This window comes from Lissotriton helveticus, chromosome 3_1, assembly GCF_964261635.1.
Source record: "Lissotriton helveticus chromosome 3_1, aLisHel1.1, whole genome shotgun sequence".
Classification (NCBI taxonomy): Eukaryota; Metazoa; Chordata; class Amphibia; order Caudata; family Salamandridae; genus Lissotriton; species Lissotriton helveticus.
This window is the reverse complement of record NC_136061.1, coordinates 413544064-413563720: the sequence shown is the minus strand read 5'-3', so window position 1 is coordinate 413563720 and position 19657 is coordinate 413544064. Positions and strand designations below refer to the sequence as shown.

General features: G+C 42.0%; 1 protein-coding gene across 1 annotated transcript in view; it reads right to left on the bottom strand.

Moving 5' to 3' along the window:
• The window catches only part of KIAA2012 (KIAA2012 ortholog), a 758941-nt gene that overhangs the window by 588615 nt on the left and 150669 nt on the right, over nucleotides 1-19657 (bottom strand). The window contains exon 4 of the mRNA XM_078680227.1: nucleotides 14365-14511. Within this exon, the coding sequence (XP_078536353.1) occupies nucleotides 14365-14511 (147 nt within the window). The remainder of the gene's footprint in view (nucleotides 1-14364; nucleotides 14512-19657) is intronic.

Genomic DNA, 19657 nt, shown 5'->3' with positions numbered 1-19657 from the left:
CTAGCAATCCAGAGATGCCTCTCGCTCATGTATGTCCTCGTGGTGACCTGACATGTACGCTCTGATGGTGATAGCTGTGGCCTCGCTGCATTGTAACCTTTTTTGGATTCTACCATGCAATTGGCTCCATCCGTCACTTCGGCCAGTGGTGGGGGGGGGGAAAGGAATCGAGCCTTCTAAATCACCCATTTGATCATGCGTCTACTCCCTTTCGCTTTGGCAGGAGCTAATGTCTTTAGCCCCTGGAGTTCAGCGGTCCATGGAAGTTCCTCGTCTTCCCTCCAGTAGTGAGGTTCTGGCTTGTTAACAACCAGCAGGTAAAGAGTTTCTCTTCTGAGAGTCTTGAGCACCTCGTTCACAACTCGTTTGACTGAGGTATTCCACCACTTCTTAAAAACCATTATCCAAAGGGATAATCCCCTCCGCCTCTAAATGAATCTTAACAAAATAAATATAAGGTTTACCAAGGTTGCAGGGATACTATCACTCTTTTGCATCTGTTAGGTAGCTATCTGTCCCCTTTGAACCATGTAACCAAGGCAAGGTCCAGGCCAATTCCCATCTATCTATCTCAGGGATGGATATGGAGGCCATCGGGCATGCTGGCAGGGGCAGAAGCTGGAAAAAATGAATTTGCCAGTGTCAAACTAGAGGGAAAAGGAAACACTACTGCCTAACTCTGTACAGGTATCACATAAGGACATACTATGGCCCCTCTGCCTTTAAGTCCTATCTAACAGCCATCTGCTGTGCAACTGCATCAGTGGCCTCTGGCTGTCAAAGGACCATACCATGGTCAGCAACTAGGTCCACTATGGCTTCCTGCTAAATAGGGTTACAGGGGGAATCTGCGCATAGGGTGGCTGAGATTCACCAGTAGAGGGAAAACAACATCACTGTGTAGTTATGGTTCAAAGCAAATTCCACAGAAATTTAACTTTCTATGCCACATGCGGCCTCGAAGTAGAACTTACTCAGAAAGTGTGCTTTATTACTTTAGTCTAAATCTGTTCAGTAGTGTTTGAGAGATAAGCGTGTAAAAAAGATTACCAATGGGCTTCAAAGGGTTAATACATTTGCATATCTTTGCCATGCTAAATCGTGATCCATGACCATTGGCACCCGACACAACAAGTGGTGAGGCGGGTGAATGGGGTGCGGGAGGAGCTTTGGAGGTAGTCGTTACTTACCTGAAGCTGCCGGCTGCCTCGCGCCTCAGTGTTCCGCTGCTTCCTGGTCCCAGAAGACACTTGGACAGCATCAGAGACTCCCTGTGCAATCCCCACGCTGCTCTCATGCTATTACCAAGATTGGCCTGAGCAGGCTGGTTTAATGCTCGTTCGGACACAGAGAATCTGTGGCATTCCTCCATCTCGGCTAGCAATACAGCTGGGTTGGAGAAACCTAACTGAGCATGTCTGTTTGGCCAGCCTAAGACGGCTGGCTAAACAGACATGTGTACTTAAAAGTGCACATATCACTCCATTCCTCCTTCCTCTAATGGTCCAGCCCCGCCCCTCCCTACACACAGTGGCTCAGCCAGCAGCTGAAAAATAAAATAATCATATAATATAGTTTTAGTTTTCAGCTGCTGGCTCGGAGCTAGTGGGGCAACGCTCCATTGCAGAGGAGCCGCGCTGGTTATGACTTGTGGCTCCTGTCAATCACATTTTGAAATTTTATGACAAATGTGATTAGCTTGAGAAGGGTTCAAAAAACTTTTTAGGCCATCTTGAAACTCGTGCGTCAGCACTGACTCGTAGGTTTTGTGCTGTGGGGAAAAAATGACAAAGCTATGTGGAGGCATCATAAGCAGTGGGCTGATCCCAGGTGGGTTCAGTGAGGCACCCCAAGTAGTGGAAAAGTGTATTTTGAACTCACCCAAAAATGGGTTCAACACGCAAGAATCATAACTTATAAGAGAAAGATGCAAACCCAGGCAGACATTTTTAGCGGTGGAAAACCTTTACATTTTGTGCTAAAACCCATGATTTTTTATAAGAACTCTGCTTTCAGCCAAATCAAAAAATCAAAAATAGAAAAAGAGTCTTCCTGTTAATATAAATAAACACATATGGAAAAATTATTCTCCCAGAAAAAAAATCCAATAAAATAATTTTAAAAACACGTTCTGCAAATGCGGGTTGGCAGAAAGAGAGAGGCTGGACGGAAGGCCTGGCCATAAAACAAGCATAGCAGCCAACCCCCTGCGGATTGGGTGCAGAGCATAACTGAAGGGAGTGCACCGGAGGAGTTGGGAGCTCAGGGCAGCTTGTGAGCAGGGCCTGGCATGCAGCATATCGCTGATGACCGAAGGCCTGTACAGGGGGAGTTTGGTGCCAGTCGCAGGTTGCAAGCAGGGCCTGGCGGGAACCTCACCAGGGAGGAGTACCACTGTCCAAACACCCCTGGAACAGGTGAAATCTTTACTGCTCAAGAGGTCTCAGGTTACTGGAAGATTTTCTGAATAGCTTTGCGTGCCTTCAGCAATTCACTGGTTTCCCTTCATATGACAAGGGACTGACTACCCATCTATAAGAAAGGTAATCTAATTATCCCTCCAAAACAATTCTGTGAACACATACACATAAAGACAACAGGGGTGCATAGTTTTTAATTAACATTTTTCTGGTACACTATTTTACTGAATTTAGGTAGCACAACACATCAAAAAGCATGCTATGGCGGGACTCTTTCACAAGGGAAAAATGTATGACCATCCCCGCTAACATGTTCCTTCAACTTGCCTAATAGCTAAATGAATGCAGATTTGTTCTCATTACTCTTGGAGAGCAGCCAAAGGCCTAGCACCTGTCAGGGAAGACATACTGCTCCTAGCAACCTCGCACCAAGGTACAGTTTGTTTACCTCTTCATTGATCCCAATTTGAATGGCAGAAGGCCATGGGAAATGTAAGCACAACAGTTTATGAGCAACAAAGCTGAGAGTGGGTGTTGGCTCCAATGAGTTCTACTCTAACTCTCAATATGGTGGTAGGTGATGCACAGCAATGTTGTTCTACGAGTGTAGATTGAGTTGAAGAGTTTTTGGGTGCACTTGTGGGTTGTGTTTCCGTCCAAAACACAAGTAAAAATGATCCAAAGTGGTGTATGCATACACAATGCTGATACATCCCCACAGACGGCACTCCTGGCGAAACAATGTTTCAAATGCTTAATCCAATGTGTTTTATTGGTAGAATCAAGTTGTTCATCAAAAACGGGTACGATATTGCATTCATATCAAAAGGTTCATATGTGTTTCCAAATGAGGAACGATCAAAGTTGATAACTCCGATGCATTTCGAGTGGTGCCCTTTTTCAAGGAGTTCTGTGAAGAAGACAGAATGAAGTGAGGGTCGGGTAACGTGGACAAAGACGAGGTGATAATATTAAAGAAAACGTGGTGATAATATTAACAAAAACGGGAGTGAAACCGGACGAACTTAAAGGCCTACGACCACCAAGCACTTTTCAAGCGCCATGCAGTCACAAATCTATTGACCTATTTGAAATACTTGTTCGTAAAGATCTGTCTAAAATTAATTTTCACAAGCAGAACCGACGTCAGAACCTCACTGTCAAAGACCGTGATGTTCTAAAATCTTTGGCTAATAATGACCAAATTAAATGCATTAAAGCCGACAAGGGAGGAGCCCTTGTTATTCTTGACACCTCTATGTACACACAACGGTTACAAGAACACATATGCGACACCACCTTGTACTTGCAACTCGAGGGCAACCCAACCAGGGAATTTTATAACATCCTTCAAGACATCGTTATGAGAGCTTTTCGTGACAATGTTATCCAAGAGCGCACGAAGAATTTCTTGTTACCACAGCATCCGAGGAGTCCAACCATTCACATGAGCCCCAAGATACATAAAGACATCAATAACCCACCTTTTCGGCCCATAGTGTCGACTAAAGGTTCAATTCATGAATCTTCAGGCAAACTGATTGACAGATATTTGCAATCAATCGTAACTAAAGCTCACAGCTACTTTAAGGATACTACCGAATTTTTGACAAAACTGGCCAACATTCAAATTGATGATCATCAGCATCATATTTTGTGCACCGCTGACGTAGCTTCCCTGTACACATCCATCCCCCACCAGGGAGGCATCGAAGCCATTGAGGCCGCCTTACTTAACAGTGACATTGATGTAACCATGCAGACTTTCCTGTTGGAATTAATGGTGTATACCCTATACCATAGTTATTTCCAGATCAATGATGAGTGGTTTTTACAGCTTTCGGGAATGGCGATGGGAAACTGCGCTGCCCCTTCATATGCCAATATTTATATGGAGAATTTTGAAAGAGCAAACATATACAGTGACCCCAACCTACAAACGAAGATAAAAATGTACGTCAGATATATTGACGATCTGTTTTTTATCTGGACTGACACCAAAGAATCTCTTGAATTATTTCTTCACCAGCTCAACTCCAAGGATGACCGGATCAAATTAACTTGGCAAATTAGTGATTCTGAAATTTCATTTTTGGATGTACACATTAAGATCACCCCCAATGGGTTCATGACTGATTTACACAGAAAGAGTACCGATCGCAACAATACCTTACATTATCACAGCCATCACCAAGAATCTTTAAAGAAACATTTGCCTTTCTCTCAACTCTTAAGAGTTAAACGCACCGTCTCTGACGAAGACACCATGAAAATTCGCATGGATGAAATGCAGAACCGATTTTCAGACAGAGGCTATCCCAAACACATTCTGACTGAGGCACAATCTCGTGTGGCACTTATAACCAGACAAGAGACTCTCACCAAGAAACCGCCCACTGAACAACAACGCATCGTTTTAGTTTCTAAATATTCAACAGCCAGCAACACCTACAAAAAAATAATACTTAAGCATTGGCCAATTCTACAAAGTGAACCAGATTTTGAGGATATGTTTAAATCTCCACCCCTGTTTGCACACACCAGAAGCAAAAATATAAAGGAAATATTATCCAGTTCTTGCACCACAGTTGGACGGTATAAAGGCACTCAACCATGTCTTAATTGCAGTCATTGCAACTCAGTCATCTAAGGTAAATCCATCTGTCATCCGATGAAAGGCCACGTCATCAAACTCCATGTGAATGCCACCTGCGATTCAACTAATCTAATATACGCGTTGAAATGCCCATGTGGGAAACTATACGTGGGTAAAACTGAGAGGAAAATTAAGGTTCGCTTGAATGAGCACAAATCTAACATCCGCCTTAAAAATGAGAAATCCAACATTGCACAACATTTTTCAGAAGCTCGCCACTCCATTGCACAACTACAATACATCATCCTTGAGACTGTTAAAAAAAGAGAAGGTGTTGACAACAACAAACACCTCCTCAAAAGAGAACTTGAATGGATATTTCGTTTGCAGTCTTATAAGCCTTTTGGTCTTAATGATCGTTTGGAATATAGCTGTTATTTGTAATGTCATTCTGCTTATCACTGTATTTACCATATCACATTGTCTCTCATTATCTGTGCTGGTCTTGCTTATTAACATCCTTTCCACGTATCTTGTTTAACTCTTCCCTTTTACTTTTTTATTTTTATTTTTTCTACCCACTTAATTTTCTCATCCATTTGTATGTTTGCTTGTTTTAGTTTAAGTTTTTCACCTCACTTTTCACCATTCCTATATGACGCCCGCTTTACTTTGTGCTTTTCACCCCACATTTCACCGTTCTAATATGGCGCCCTCACTGATACTTCTCGTTTCACCTTTGATGTAGTCCCTTTTCTATTCATCCACACCCTGCTCTTTATCTTACGATATGACGTACACCGCCCTGTAGCGTTCTCGGAATGCCCCAGAACTCGTCAGTGACGCGTCGCGTCACATTGTACCTCTAGTAAGTTTTTCAGCGTGTGTTGAACGCAGCGTGTTCAGTTCGTTTGTGATTTTGGATTAACTATTATGCACTCTCTGGTTTGAGCACTGATCTTTGTATCGTTTCAGTCACACCGCGTTTTTTTATTATTTTAGTTACACCACGTTTTGTAGCACCTTTCACCATCACATTTTGATCGGCACGTTAAAACACCAGTTAACCACCCCATGAGAGCTCGCGTTTTATTCACTCCCGTTTTTGTTAATATTATCACCACGTTTTCTTTAATATTATCACCTCGTCTTTGTCCACGTTACCCGACCCTCACTTCATTCTGTCTTCTTCACAGAACTCCTTGAAAAAGGGCACCGCCCGAAATGCATCGGAGTTATCAACTTTGATCGTTCCTCATTTGGAAACACATATGAACCTTTTGATATGAATGCAATATCGTACCCGTTTTTGATTAACAACTTGATTCTACCAATAAAACACATTGGATTAAGCATTTGAAACATTGTTTCGCCAGGAGCTTCTACTCTAACTCTGCCATCTCTGGGGTACTAATGAGAAGTGGATTCAGTCTCAGAACACTGGGTAGTGCAGTAAATTGTGCTGGACTGGTGATGGGGTTTTAAGTGTTAACGTTGTGGGGGTCGGTTATGTTGGACTCTGTGCTGCAGTCACTTGCTTAGACTGTTGTCTGTGGTCTGCTGTGACCGGGTCTGGTTTTAGAGTCAGTTCTGTTACACAGGGAAAGTGTCAGTCTGAAGAACTGGAAAGTGCAATAGGTAAGGGTTAAGTAATTAAGGCTTAAAGAGATCTCCGTGGTCGCAGCCAAGAGACCTAGCTACTGTCTGAAATAGTACATTTTATTCTTCTTCACTACTGTCTTTGCCACCTACGCTTTATGACTATATCCAGCGAGAGTCCAGGGCCCTTGCAAAGCCATTGCCACAACTGAATGTCCCTCGCTGGACAAGCGTCAAGCCTATTGCTTTGCATGGGCCTTCGTTATACGGTGAAACCATTGATAAATATATGAAAGGTCTATGCAATCATAAGGGAAATTGTTAATAGGGGCAGTTGTGCAGTAGGTAAAAAATAAATTGAAAGCATAATTGATGGTGTACCATGGCTCCGCATGCAATTTCCATTGAAATCAATGGAAACTCCATGACGAGTTACCCTTGTCATTAGCACTGAAGGGGTTAAAAATCAGGACCATTACAATCCTGGTCGGAGTTACTAAGTTAATAAGTATGAAAACTGAAGTGTGAGAGAACCTTTGAAAGCTGTTGTATTGTTATCCAATTTTGCATTAATCCTTGAATAGGGTGAATTCTTAAAAATCTTTTCTTTACAATTATGTCTCTATAAATACCATTAGTAGTACCAACCGTAAATGCATTTCACCTGTTAATGCTATGTCATTAATAAAACTTCTGCTCTGTTAGATCCAAATCATTTAAAAATCCAATAGCCATGCTTATTCCCGATCATTGAATTTCTGTTTATGTCATGAACTCAAAGCACAGCCTTATGTAATTCAACTTCTCAGTGCATTTTGTTAGTTAAACACCGTCCTTGGTAAAGTCTTATGATGCTTTCCATATTTTATAGTATACTGGTTGCTCAATATGCAACATGGGTTTATACTAGTCTGTGTACATTTTAGATGTCATAGCGTTTTACTTCAGCAATGCATGCAATTGTATCTTGATTGATGAAAGTGAATTCGTTTTTTATGTACTTCAGATCTGTGTTCAGTTGATTAATTTTTGGCATCTGGATATGTTTTTCGGAAGGGCTGGTAAAAGTGTTGGTAGATATCCTCCAAAATGTATGTTCAATTTTAACGAAGCCTCTAAAATCATGATAAAAAAGCAACGCTCAAACAACATGCAATAAACTAGAGAAAGATAGCCCAAAATTCTGTATGCAAAATCAAATGGCAAAAATTCTAAGGTGTCCTAAAAATGCAACAAAGCAAGAAAATGTAAATGAGATTCAATAGATGACAAGAAGGTCAGAATTTGCACCTGTGATACAGAATCTTGTACTACAGGAAACAGGCCTGTTTGCCTACCGCCACTGGCTTTTCATTTGTGCTCAGAAAATGAACCAGCACCAAGTGATTTTGACTCTTTAATTGGAGGAGAGGGAGGTCTCCCAAACCTCCTCCTCTTCATCTTTGTTCAAGTAAATCAAGAGGTACAACGTTTGAAATGTCATGGGAAACAGAGATCCCGGTTCACTGTATAACTGAAGATGTAACAAAAAACGGTGGTGTAAAAAAAATAGAATTGAGAGGAAACAAGACAAGGGGATACTACTCAAGCAAAAAACAGACCCTCTCACTGAAAGCACCAGAGAGCAGAAAGATAAGTTGAGGCACCATCAAGCTAAGGTTGAACATTAGTGCAACAATAAATACAGTAAAGATGCCTATTTAAATAAAGGTCTGCCATTTAGCCCTACATTTAGGATTATTTCCTCAAAATTGCATAATGACTATTGAGATTTACTAAGCAACAATGAGTAGACTTTCATTTAATCATAGAACAATTGCAGATATTTTCATTGTGCAGTACTACCAAACATAAGGAAAGAAAGGAATTGAAGATATGACTATGCTATGTCACTGGAAGACGTAAGCTAAGACACAACAAATACAATTGCTGAGGCACACATCTGAACATCCACAGACATGGCAGCAAGGAAAGTAATTTAAATTGTATATTAAATCTGCGAAAGGACACTGTGATATATGTATCCCCCACAGTAACTAGCGCCTGACCAACTGCATTGCGGTAACTCACTACCGCCAAGAGTTATTATTTGCTAGCATGGGCGCTCTCATGACACATGGCAGTGCTGATAGTGCAAACTAGCACAAATAGCACACATACCAACAGAGGTCAATTTTTGCTTGCAAAAAGTGTTTGGAACTGAAAGTTGAAGCAAGTGCTGCGTAAAAACTGCTTTGCACTGCAAAGCGCTGGTCTCCTTATTATCAGTGGAAAGGGAACATAACAGTGTGGGAAAAGCAGAAAGTGTCAAAGGTTTTCACTCAAAGACAGATCCACTAAAATAGTATAACCTGGTCTTGTCTTGATAGCGTGGGAGATAAGGGTGTTTACACTGTGCTAACTTTGCGCAAATTCGAATCTCTGCTATGTCTACTGGGATAGATCTTTATTTTGAACCAAGACTGAAATCATAAATTCAGTAATATATAAATGGCAGTAAAGCAGAATGTGAACCACAGAAATCACGGAGAAGGGGAAATTTTACAAACCAGGAAAGTTTATTAACAAATTAGTGAAGTTACATTCAAATCGAAAGTGCTCAGCATAAATCAAGTCACCTGAATACAGCATCTATGAATATAATCCAGGCAATTCAACTCAGCAAATGCAAGTACACGTTATTAAAGACCGCATAAGCAAAGTGAGATTAAATTTCCATTCCATGGGAACCTTCTTAACGCTAATGTTGTGAGCGAATTAGCAAAATGTAGAAGCAGCAGGTGTCAGCAAACATAAAATCACAAGTAGAACTAAATGAAGGTTCCAATAAAGAAAAGGAGAAGCGTACTTCCTCTAGAAAGTAATTCAATGAGCAGAAATATAGAGCAGCACAATTTAGGTTCCACCCTTACATGTCAAAGAAGCACAATACTTACGTGCACTTAGCACTATAATATCTCTGTGTGTGTTTATTTGTTGTGATTATTAAGGGCTGGGAATATCCTAACCCCATTGTAAATCAGCCACTGCCGGTAGTGGGAGTACTGGCCGGGCGGTGACGTGGGGAGGGGGAGGGGAGGGGTGGGATGAGGGGTAGTAATGTATGGATTACGGATTTTAAGAGCAGAGTTAACATATAAATAAGTACAACGAATTTCGTTGTGTGCACTGCATTAGTTTTATTTATTTATATGTTTATTTACCTGTTAAAGTCCGTAATCCATACATTACTACCCCTACCCTGCCCCTCCCCCTCCCCACGTCACCGCCCGGCCGGTACTCCCACTACCGGCCGCGGCTGTTGTAAATCTCTTGAAAGACATTACAAAGTAGGTAAAACTCAGCTCTTGGAGCTTAAATTCAAACATTCCCAAAGAGAAAACAAAGTATGGTTTATTTGTGATTTCACTAACACCATTCTAAAAATGCACAACGTTATTTGCAGACAGTACCAGGTATAAGTGATTACACCTCAGACAAACCAAAACTGTCACTCAGGAGAACGTCCAATTTGGAATAATTTCTATTTTAGTGTCTTTTATTTTGCAATTTTATTAGGCTAATATAATTCTACATGATAATTCTACACCAAATTTATCTTAAGCCTTCATTCCCAGCTGCACTGTGTCCCAGGAGTGTAGCACATTTGTGCATGTGTTACGCAACTCTACGGCACCAGAAATAAAAACTCATGCACATTCACAAGACGTCTCCTTGCACTAATTCCAATGCAATCCAAATTAACTTCAATGATTGTTGATTATCTATTTGGGAAACATTGGGCAAGGCTCTACGCTCCGACGGCTGTTATTTCCTCAACACTGATGGAGCGCGATGGTGCTCTAAAATTGTAGGGGTGCGTCATAATCATGGATAGTCCGCACCTGCATATATTCCTATGTTTTATTAACATTTGGTCATTCGAAATGTTCCGTAATAATAATGTGTAAAGTGAAATGATAGAAATTGTTTTGTGCCATGCAAGAGAAACAAAATGCCATTTATGTTTGGAAAGTGTGACCTTCAGTATATTGCAATTGCCTAATGAAAAGCTCATGTGTAATGTAACGCAGTCTGATTTAAAACTGCATCATATTAAAGTCTGGATGTAAAGATGATTAATTGTGCTTGCTGTGTAACAATTGTAACTGCTTGCAAAGAAAAACACGGTTAACCTGTTTGTATAATTTGATGTTTAAAGGCCTAAATGAAACGTTCACTTCTGTGTAATTGAAAGCCTATTTGTTTATTCTTATGCTAGCCGATTTGTGTAGGCCTGAAAATGTAATTTCCCTGGTAGGCTCTTGCATTTGGAGGTAGTCAGCGAATTTCATGAGCATGCAAGGTTGTTCTATTCTCACGTTTCTGTTGCAGGTGGAAGAAGCTGCCTTAGTTAGTTAAAACTAACGCCTTTTGTTTTAGGAGTTAGGCCTGGAGGAGAGGTGATACATTGTAAACGGAATGTGGATAATTGGGAGCCGGTGTTCTTTCTCACTGAGGAGGCCTTAGAATCAAGGTCATCAAGCCGAACTTGGATGGCGTGAGGAAGACGGTGGAAATATACCTATGAGAAGTGCCCAGTGAGATGGGGTTATTTGTGAACATGTTTTACATTGTGCATTTTGTATTTTTGTATTAGGGACAGTGTCCTGGGGGATGAGTCAGGAGAAGGGGATAGGAGATCGATGAGGAAAGAGGGAGCCTCTTAGCTTTGTATCTTTGGCTACTCGACCCATACAACATGAGTGTACTTCTTAGGAAGTCTTCACAAGATGACACCTTTAACTTATCTTGCCTAGGAAATGGTAAGTAGGGATGTCACCTTAGAGATAGAGTAGGGATAGTCTAATGCTTTTCACTTTTCAGCCACAGATGAAGTCCGAATTAGACGTTGGGGCAGTCATTGCCTGTGTTCCTTTTTTGGAACTTGTCATTCTTTTCATGATTCATCGGATTAAGCTGATCCGTAGATATGGTTTGTATTAGTTCCCATGTACTTTTACAGCCTTGTTTTGAGGTGTTTGTACATTCAGTTGTTTCTGGCTCTGTAATAAACCCATTCACTTAAAGTTCGGAGTCTGTGATCCTTTGAACCATAACCATGGGAAATTGTTGAATTGCCTAGAAGATGAATTATTTCTCCCGTTTATACTTCTCAGCAGGTAACAAAAGATCCATTGACCTAGGGTTCCTAGTTAAATTCTGATAGTGGAACCCGGTCTTATCAACACCATAGCTTCTAACTCCTGATTTGTAAGAATCATTAATTCATGCAATTCGGATCCCTCAACCTCATTTCTCAACAGTGTTGGCTGACAATTCCTGTCCCCAAATTCCTCACTCCCATTTAATCTAGCACATCCCCACTGCTGATACAGACTTTTCCACTTTGTCCATCTTCGTCATAAAGGAGTCTGACCCACCAGTCATCGCGTTCTGCATTTAGTAGCTCGGCAGTTGGAACCTCCCTCTCCTTCTCACCCCTTTTTTCTTTTTTGAGTGTGTCGGAAGAACCCTCTTCTGTACCCCCCTGATTTTCATGTGCCATTTCACACTGTCATTTGAAAGCACATCCATGTCACCCCTTCAGGTCTAGCTCTGCTGCCCCTCCCATTTGGAACTCCTCCCACTCCGCTCTTTAGATGCCACCGTCCTCCAGGACATTTGTTCTGTCTGCCGCAGCTGCACGTCGAACAGGGGCTCACACCTCTAAAATACAGCGCCCGCACCTAGGACACCTAACACTGCCAGAGCTCTGAGACCCTAATTGCACTAGATCTGGGACTCCTTCCTCCGCTATTATCTCGGATTCTTTAACACATAACCTCTATAGAAGTACCAGCTGCTCCAACACTCTTTACTATCCTTCCGTAGTAGCTTCCAGGAAATCTGAGTGTTGGGAATGGGCAACCTGGTAGCAGAGCACAACCAACCATTGGAGCCAAGGTAGAGCTGGCCACTCAGCTGCCTCCTCCTTTGTCAGTCAACCCTTTGTTAAATGTTGCTTACTCCAGAAGGAAGGTATTCTACTGACTAGCCTTATGGACAGGAGGCAAATAATAAACAATGAGTTACTGCTCTTCTCTTGGAGGTACATTGAGACACAAGGTGGGTACATTCATCTTCTGCGAGTCCATTCTTGTAGAAAATTTTGCATTACCATAGATAGTAGAGTTTCTCCATTGCTTGAAGTATGTATTCATTGTTAATCTTAGAGGGTCTTTTTTGGAATAGTACACAAAATATTTAAATAATGATACTCAGGTGATATGAAGTCTCGCTAGTATCATGTCACACACGAGAACCTTCAGGTCCTCAATTATCAGTGCTGGGTGCATAACATACGTTTCATGAAGGTGTATGTTGTTTATTCACACACATTTTTCACGTAACTGTGAAACAAATGTGTTGTAATAGAGCGATAAGCCTTAAACTATTTCCTCTCAAATAGATTACCTCTGCAAATATTGTTTATGTTATGTTGACAGTAAAGTTTCATACCCATCTCCATTAAACATGTAATATCATACGAGGTGGTTTCACTATTATTATTTGAGTGTTTTTACTATCGAAGATTGAAATACAGTCCATGTAGATAAGATTCTTATGTAGCTTAAACCAATAGCCATGAGAAAGAATTGCCGCTTAGGAAACATGTCAGTATACATACATCTGTAGAAAATATAAAACAAAGCCAGGGATCCATTACAAATTATCGCGATACAATTGCAAGTCACTGCACAAAGTACATCATGTAAGCTTCCTACAAGTGCCCATAACTTATGTTTACAATCTTAGGTACAGTTGAGAAAAATCGAAATTGAATTGTGATGGTAAAATATTGGCTCCACCATATGTAAGGATACATTTACAAAACAAATCATGACACCAAAACAATCTACCCAAAGGTTTTCTCAAAGTCCACCTGCAGAACCTCAGCTTCCACTACACGGCGACCAGGAACCCGTGATCAGTGATTCACATCATCAAACAACCACATTTAAGGCGACCAAAATGTGAAGAATATCATTGAGAGTGCAGGGCGACTGCTAGTGGAATGTTGTGAACCCATGTCTAAAGGCAGAGCAGAACCACACACTGCTCATGACCACCTGAGAACTGAACTATTCAAGTTCACCACCGACTGATATCTGCGCAGAACAGAGAGTGTGACAGAACAATATTGAACAGCACAACATTCCAAAGTGTCCCAAATATACATGAAGCAAGTTATAAAAGTGCTATCCATAAATAAAAAATGCCTGTTTTTTTCTAGTTTTAATTGCTCTGTGTGATGCTTTTTTTCTGATGCATGCTCTCCTAGAGATGTTTTCTATATTCTGCTTCACAGAACTTTTGCAATGTTTTATGTTATCGAGACCACGTTAAAGTCTTAAAGGTTTTCTCACTCAATAAATGGTAGTAGTGAGGTCATGAAGCTGCAAAAGCAACCCGTAATAGAAGGACGGTGAAAGTAGAGAGAGGATGCGAGGGCACGAATGTAAAGGAGAACAAGGGCTAGGTGGACAGAGAAACATGAAGAAGCACACTAGAGTACATACTGGTCTGGAACAACATAGACCACAAAGACAGCCTAAGGCAGGCACATGGGAGGTAGGTTTTAACTCCAGGAGAGATGGGACCCAAAGCCCTGGTGAGCGGTCTCTTAAAGAACACTGTGCAGATATCATGTTAGCAGTGCATGTCCATCAGTCTGCTTATGCTCAACGATGCTCATCTTTTCTATACCTGGGATGCTTTTCTTCCACGGCGCAGTCACCGCGTGGTCATGATGCGCAGATGACATCGCCGGTGGGAGGTGGTACTCAGCGGGGGCAATCGAGAGGTCCTGCTGCCTTCTGTAGTTCTGGAGAACTGACGAGTCCAGGATGGTTCCTGGAACAGACGAGAACAGAAAACTAATTTGTACCTAGGTTTGTTTATTTCAGAACTTACAGAAAACCATAGCCCAATGTTGGTAGCTTTACTCCATATTTGGACTGCTAAAATAATATGAATATAAAGAAACATTTTCAAACCAATAACAGGTCGTTTTTAAAAGGACAGATACACGTCAGCATAAAAACAAATAGAACTATTTTAGTGGCATTAACATTCTTAATGGTTTATGAAACAAATTAAGACTTTGATACTGCTCAGTATATGCTCTCAGGTTATAGTGGTGATGCCCTCATCGGACACCCATTCAATGAGTAGTGCCCGGAAGGGAGAGGGGTGTTGTTGGGCGGGAGAGGGCTGGTGGGTGGGAGAATATAGCGAAGCTGAGAGCCCCACCTTCCTGGGCCTCCGAGGAGCCTCATTGAATGATTACAGGCACATGACCTACAGAGACCAGCCTGCCACCTGTGCTGCACTGGCATAGGTCCCACGGTGACAGAGACCACAATCAAGGCAGCTGGGATTCAGGAATTCACTTCTGACTGGGGCTTGAGTGGACAGAAGAAAAGGCTGGAATCACTTTCGGACCCTGGAGATCTGGTGTGACGGTCAGTGACTGATACCCCCTGAAGGTGTGAGCAGTCTCACCACACTTGTTTAGGAACCAATTGAGGGCCCGCATGCTGCTCAGCAGGTGCTCTCCAACAGGCTGTAGTGGTGAAGTCCTATGCAGAGATAAAGGGGTTCTCAGTGTGATCATAAGGAGGTTGTGTGAAATGCTATTCCCTTAGAACAGTGTTGTGGAGTGGCAAAACATTTCAGAACATTATTTAAATCAGAAGGTTCATAAAGGAAACCTTCTGACTCTTTGATATGAATCAACAATCCATGCTTTCTTTAGTTTTGTTGTACGGACTTCATATGATAGATATTATTATATAATGTGACGTTCTTCTTGAGAGTTCTATATGGAGGTTAACCACATGTGTAATATTATTTGTAGTTGCCCCAAAGCCTTTCGGGCCCATGAAGGGCCCTTCAGCAGTAAGCATTTTTAATCATGGTGAACATTCTTTGTATAGATGCAGAGCTGTAGAAAGAGTGTGCCAGGACAAGAAAGCCGATATCAAAGGCAAGCCGGTTAAACCAGGCTGGCTTGCTGCGACGTGCAGTTTGGACCTGTGCTATGTTGAGTGACCCATCATGATGCAGCATTCAGAAATGTCAGCGTTAACACTCGATGGGGGTAAATGTCCCTTTCTCTCTTTTTCTGTTTTTTTTTCTCTCCCTTTGCACCCTTCTTTTCTCTCCACCCTTCCTCTCTCTCCACACAGTATATCAACCAATTTCAGATACTCAATTTTAGGATGCCATAATATCAGTAAGAGATCCATCTATCTATCTATCTATGTATTTATCAATCTATCTATTACCCGTTGTTTGTTTCAGTGAATTTCGAAGTTTTTTTTTACATAAAGAGGTTATCACAATTCTTAACTATAACGTCACTTTCACCTTTGATTTTTTCTTTGAATTTCTATGGTTGTTTTAATGTAAAGTAATATGTCTATCACAGTTCACGATATGGAGTTGGGCAGAGGGCCTGGCACATGGCTTTGGCGGTGCTCTGTGTGGGGTTGGGCGCAGGACTTGGCCTGTGGCCAAGCCCTGCGCCCACCCGCTGCAGTTGCCATACCCCCTGCAGTGCACATCCTTTGACCAAAGCAAGGCCTTCCCCCCAACCTGACTGACTGTGTGATGCATCAATTTAAAGGGTGCCATTTACAGTAAGGCAGACCTACTGACTTTGCCAAATGGTCAGAACACCAAAATATAAAAAGCTGGCCCATAGGCTTTATCGAGGCGTAAGCTCATCAACATATATAACTATAGTCAAATGGATATTTCATAAATTCACACATTATTTACAAAACAAAATTAACATGTATTTGAGTCTTTTTTAACATTTTTCAGACCAAAGACTGCCACCATAGAACTAACCACAAGGGGTCCCTACAGTCCAGCAGAAGAGCTTGAAATATTTTGAAGTGCTTTAAAACATATGGTAAGCTCTCATAGGTTCATGAATTCAATGAACCAGGACACTTACTGTTTTTTTAAATCTTGCTTGAGAGCTATTACACTCCCTGCAGCCCACCACAACATTAAAAACAAGCATTTACAATGCAACGGTTTCGCCTTTGGAAAAGTTAGAGCTATTGGCATTGTAAATGACAAAATTTGTATTTATGTGTTGGTTTTGAAAACCGATAAATAAATGGCATTGTCATTTACATTGCCACTAGCTTAATCTCTCGCAAATGTGAGACCTATTGTACCCTACGGACGAGCTCAGCAGACAGCAATTACTACCACACACACACACACCCAGAGCCACACACACCCACACACCCAGAGCCAGCCACACACACCCAGAGCCAAACACACACACACCCAGAGCCCCACACACACACACACCCAGAGCAGTCACATACACACACCCACTGGAGCAGTCACACACACACACACACACACACTCTGGAGCAGTCACATACACACACTGGAGCAGTCACATACACACACTGGAGCAGTCACATACACACACACACACTCTGGAGCAGTCACATACACATACACCCTGGAGCAGTCACATACACACACACCCTGGAGCAGTCACATACACACACACCCTGGAGCAGTCACACACACACACACTCTGGAGCAGTAACATGCACACACACACACACACACACACACTGGAGCAGTCACACACGCACACACTCTGGAGCAGTCACATACACACACTGGAGTAGTCACACACACACACACACACTCGGGATCAGTCACATACACACACACACTGGAGCTGTCACACACGCACACATTCTGGAGCAGTCACACACACACACACACACACACACACACACTGGAGCAGTCACACACACACACACACACACACTGGAGCAGTCACACACACTCTGGAGCAGTCACATACACACACACACTGGAGCAGTCATACACACACACACACTGGAGCAGTCACATACACACACACACTGGAGCAGTCACATACACACACACTGGAGCAGTCATGGTTTTCAGGTGTTTTAGTCTAATTAGTTCAATGGAAGCAAGACTACAATACCCATAATGCATTAGGTGATGACAAAGGATGAGGACTGGATACGATGCCCCTAATGACGGAAAGAAGGCAGTCCTGCTATAGAGGTGTGGCACCAGCCTCTCTGTGGGGGTGTGGTTCCACACCTTGTCCCGCCTGGGGTTTTACATTTGAGGCTGTCACAGTGACGGTTTTCAAAGCCTGACCTGTTTTGCGTGACTTTCCATGGTAATACCACTGGCGCCCCAGGGTTGTAGCCGCAGCAAGTGTAAAACCCGGTGTCATCGAACAGAAATGGAGCAGCCACTAACAGCCACTAACAACCACTATATAAACCGCACTGACCAGTTTGTATGAAAGTCAATTGTGCACTGGTCTGTTTGAGAAAACATCAATAGAAAACAGCGAAGCAAGGGTACACAGTTTGTGTGAGCTGGCCCAGGTTTGTATGAACATGGTCACTGCTACTGATAAAGGGGAGTCCCAAAATGACGAAGTTCAGGCTGATTGCACAAGTGGGTGCTAGTTTCAGTATGACGACGATATGTTTCAGGAATAATGGTTGATAAAAAACACACACCGACGGAGGGATTGTGAAATTTGAATTTTCCGGTTTACATTTCACATCTAGTAATATTTCAAAATGTACATTCTTACACAAGAGTTGAATTCGAATCACCCTTTATTTAAGTAGAAACACCAATTTCCTGCCAATGATGCAATCTTTGGAGCTATATTAAAATCATAGAAGTAACCTGGTAACAGCGCAGAATGGGATTTATAAAATGGAGCAAACTCACGTTGCAGCAAAATGAATGCCTAACTGCAACTTGCTTCCTTGGCACACAACGTGTTCTGCTTTACTGTGTGAAATCAAACTTTTTCCTTATAAAAATATAACTGAGAAAAGAAATCCAGTGCCTTGGGCGCACAGCAAATGTATTCCTGTCAAAACCTCAACTGCAAATGTATGCAATAAACGTGCTGCAAAAAAAAGATAGTGGCTTGTGCAGTTGGGTCTCGAAAGTCTGTCTTCTAGTTTTGGATAAACTCTATTTCCCCGAGAATGACCTCCACATGGTGTGAACCTCCGAGTTGAATTACTTCGTATTTTTAAGCTGCTCAATAAAAGCGAGAGTTAGACACCAGCGCAACACACAATTAACAAAAGGTTCTGTTTGATTAAGTGAGCAGGAAGGCAGTAATTGTTATACAGCCTGGCGTACACTCTGTAGATAAAGAACCCCCCCTTTATCTTATCTCGGAACAGATAGGAGTGCTATTTAGATAAAATAATATATGAAAAGAGGTCAGGGCGAAAAATGGATCTAGAAGAAAGAAGGTAAAAGACAAAAGGAACATTTGTTTGTTTACAATGTAACAGTTTAAAAATGTTAAGATTTTTTTTTAAGTCACAAATTCACGTACCACAATTTCTTCTCATAAGAAGAGGAAATAAAACATGGTTTAACAGCACATTAGCTGAACCCCAGTGCGCCCAGCATATGGAATCATAAGCCAGTGCTTAATTTGTAAAATATGAAGTGCAGGTGCTCAAATATTTTTAGGAGGCCACACCCACTTCCCTCGGCTCAACCCACTTCCATAAGTGGTCCCACCCACTTACTCTAGTTGCCCCACCCACATCGTCAACTGGCACTGCTGACTCTCAAGTACCAGAAAACTAGCACATGGTGGCAAAGGCTCATTTAGTGGACCCTGGGCAGATGCAATATGGGTGCCTCCATGCAAAATGGTAGATGAAGTGAAGCAGCATGACAGTAGCAAGTATTGGGTGTTCTACAGTCCCTATCCCAAAGGAATGCAAGAGAGCCAATGTTGAAAAGAGATGCCTTTTTACTTTTTTAGGTCAGGATTACATGCGATCCCAACTTGACAGATCTATCTCTTTGCTTCACAGAAAGTCAGCACTTCATGTGGAATTCCATTGAGCACCTTGCTGCTCAATAAACACTATATTTCCCCAAGGGTTTGCCCTCAATTTAAGACCATTCTAGCCAG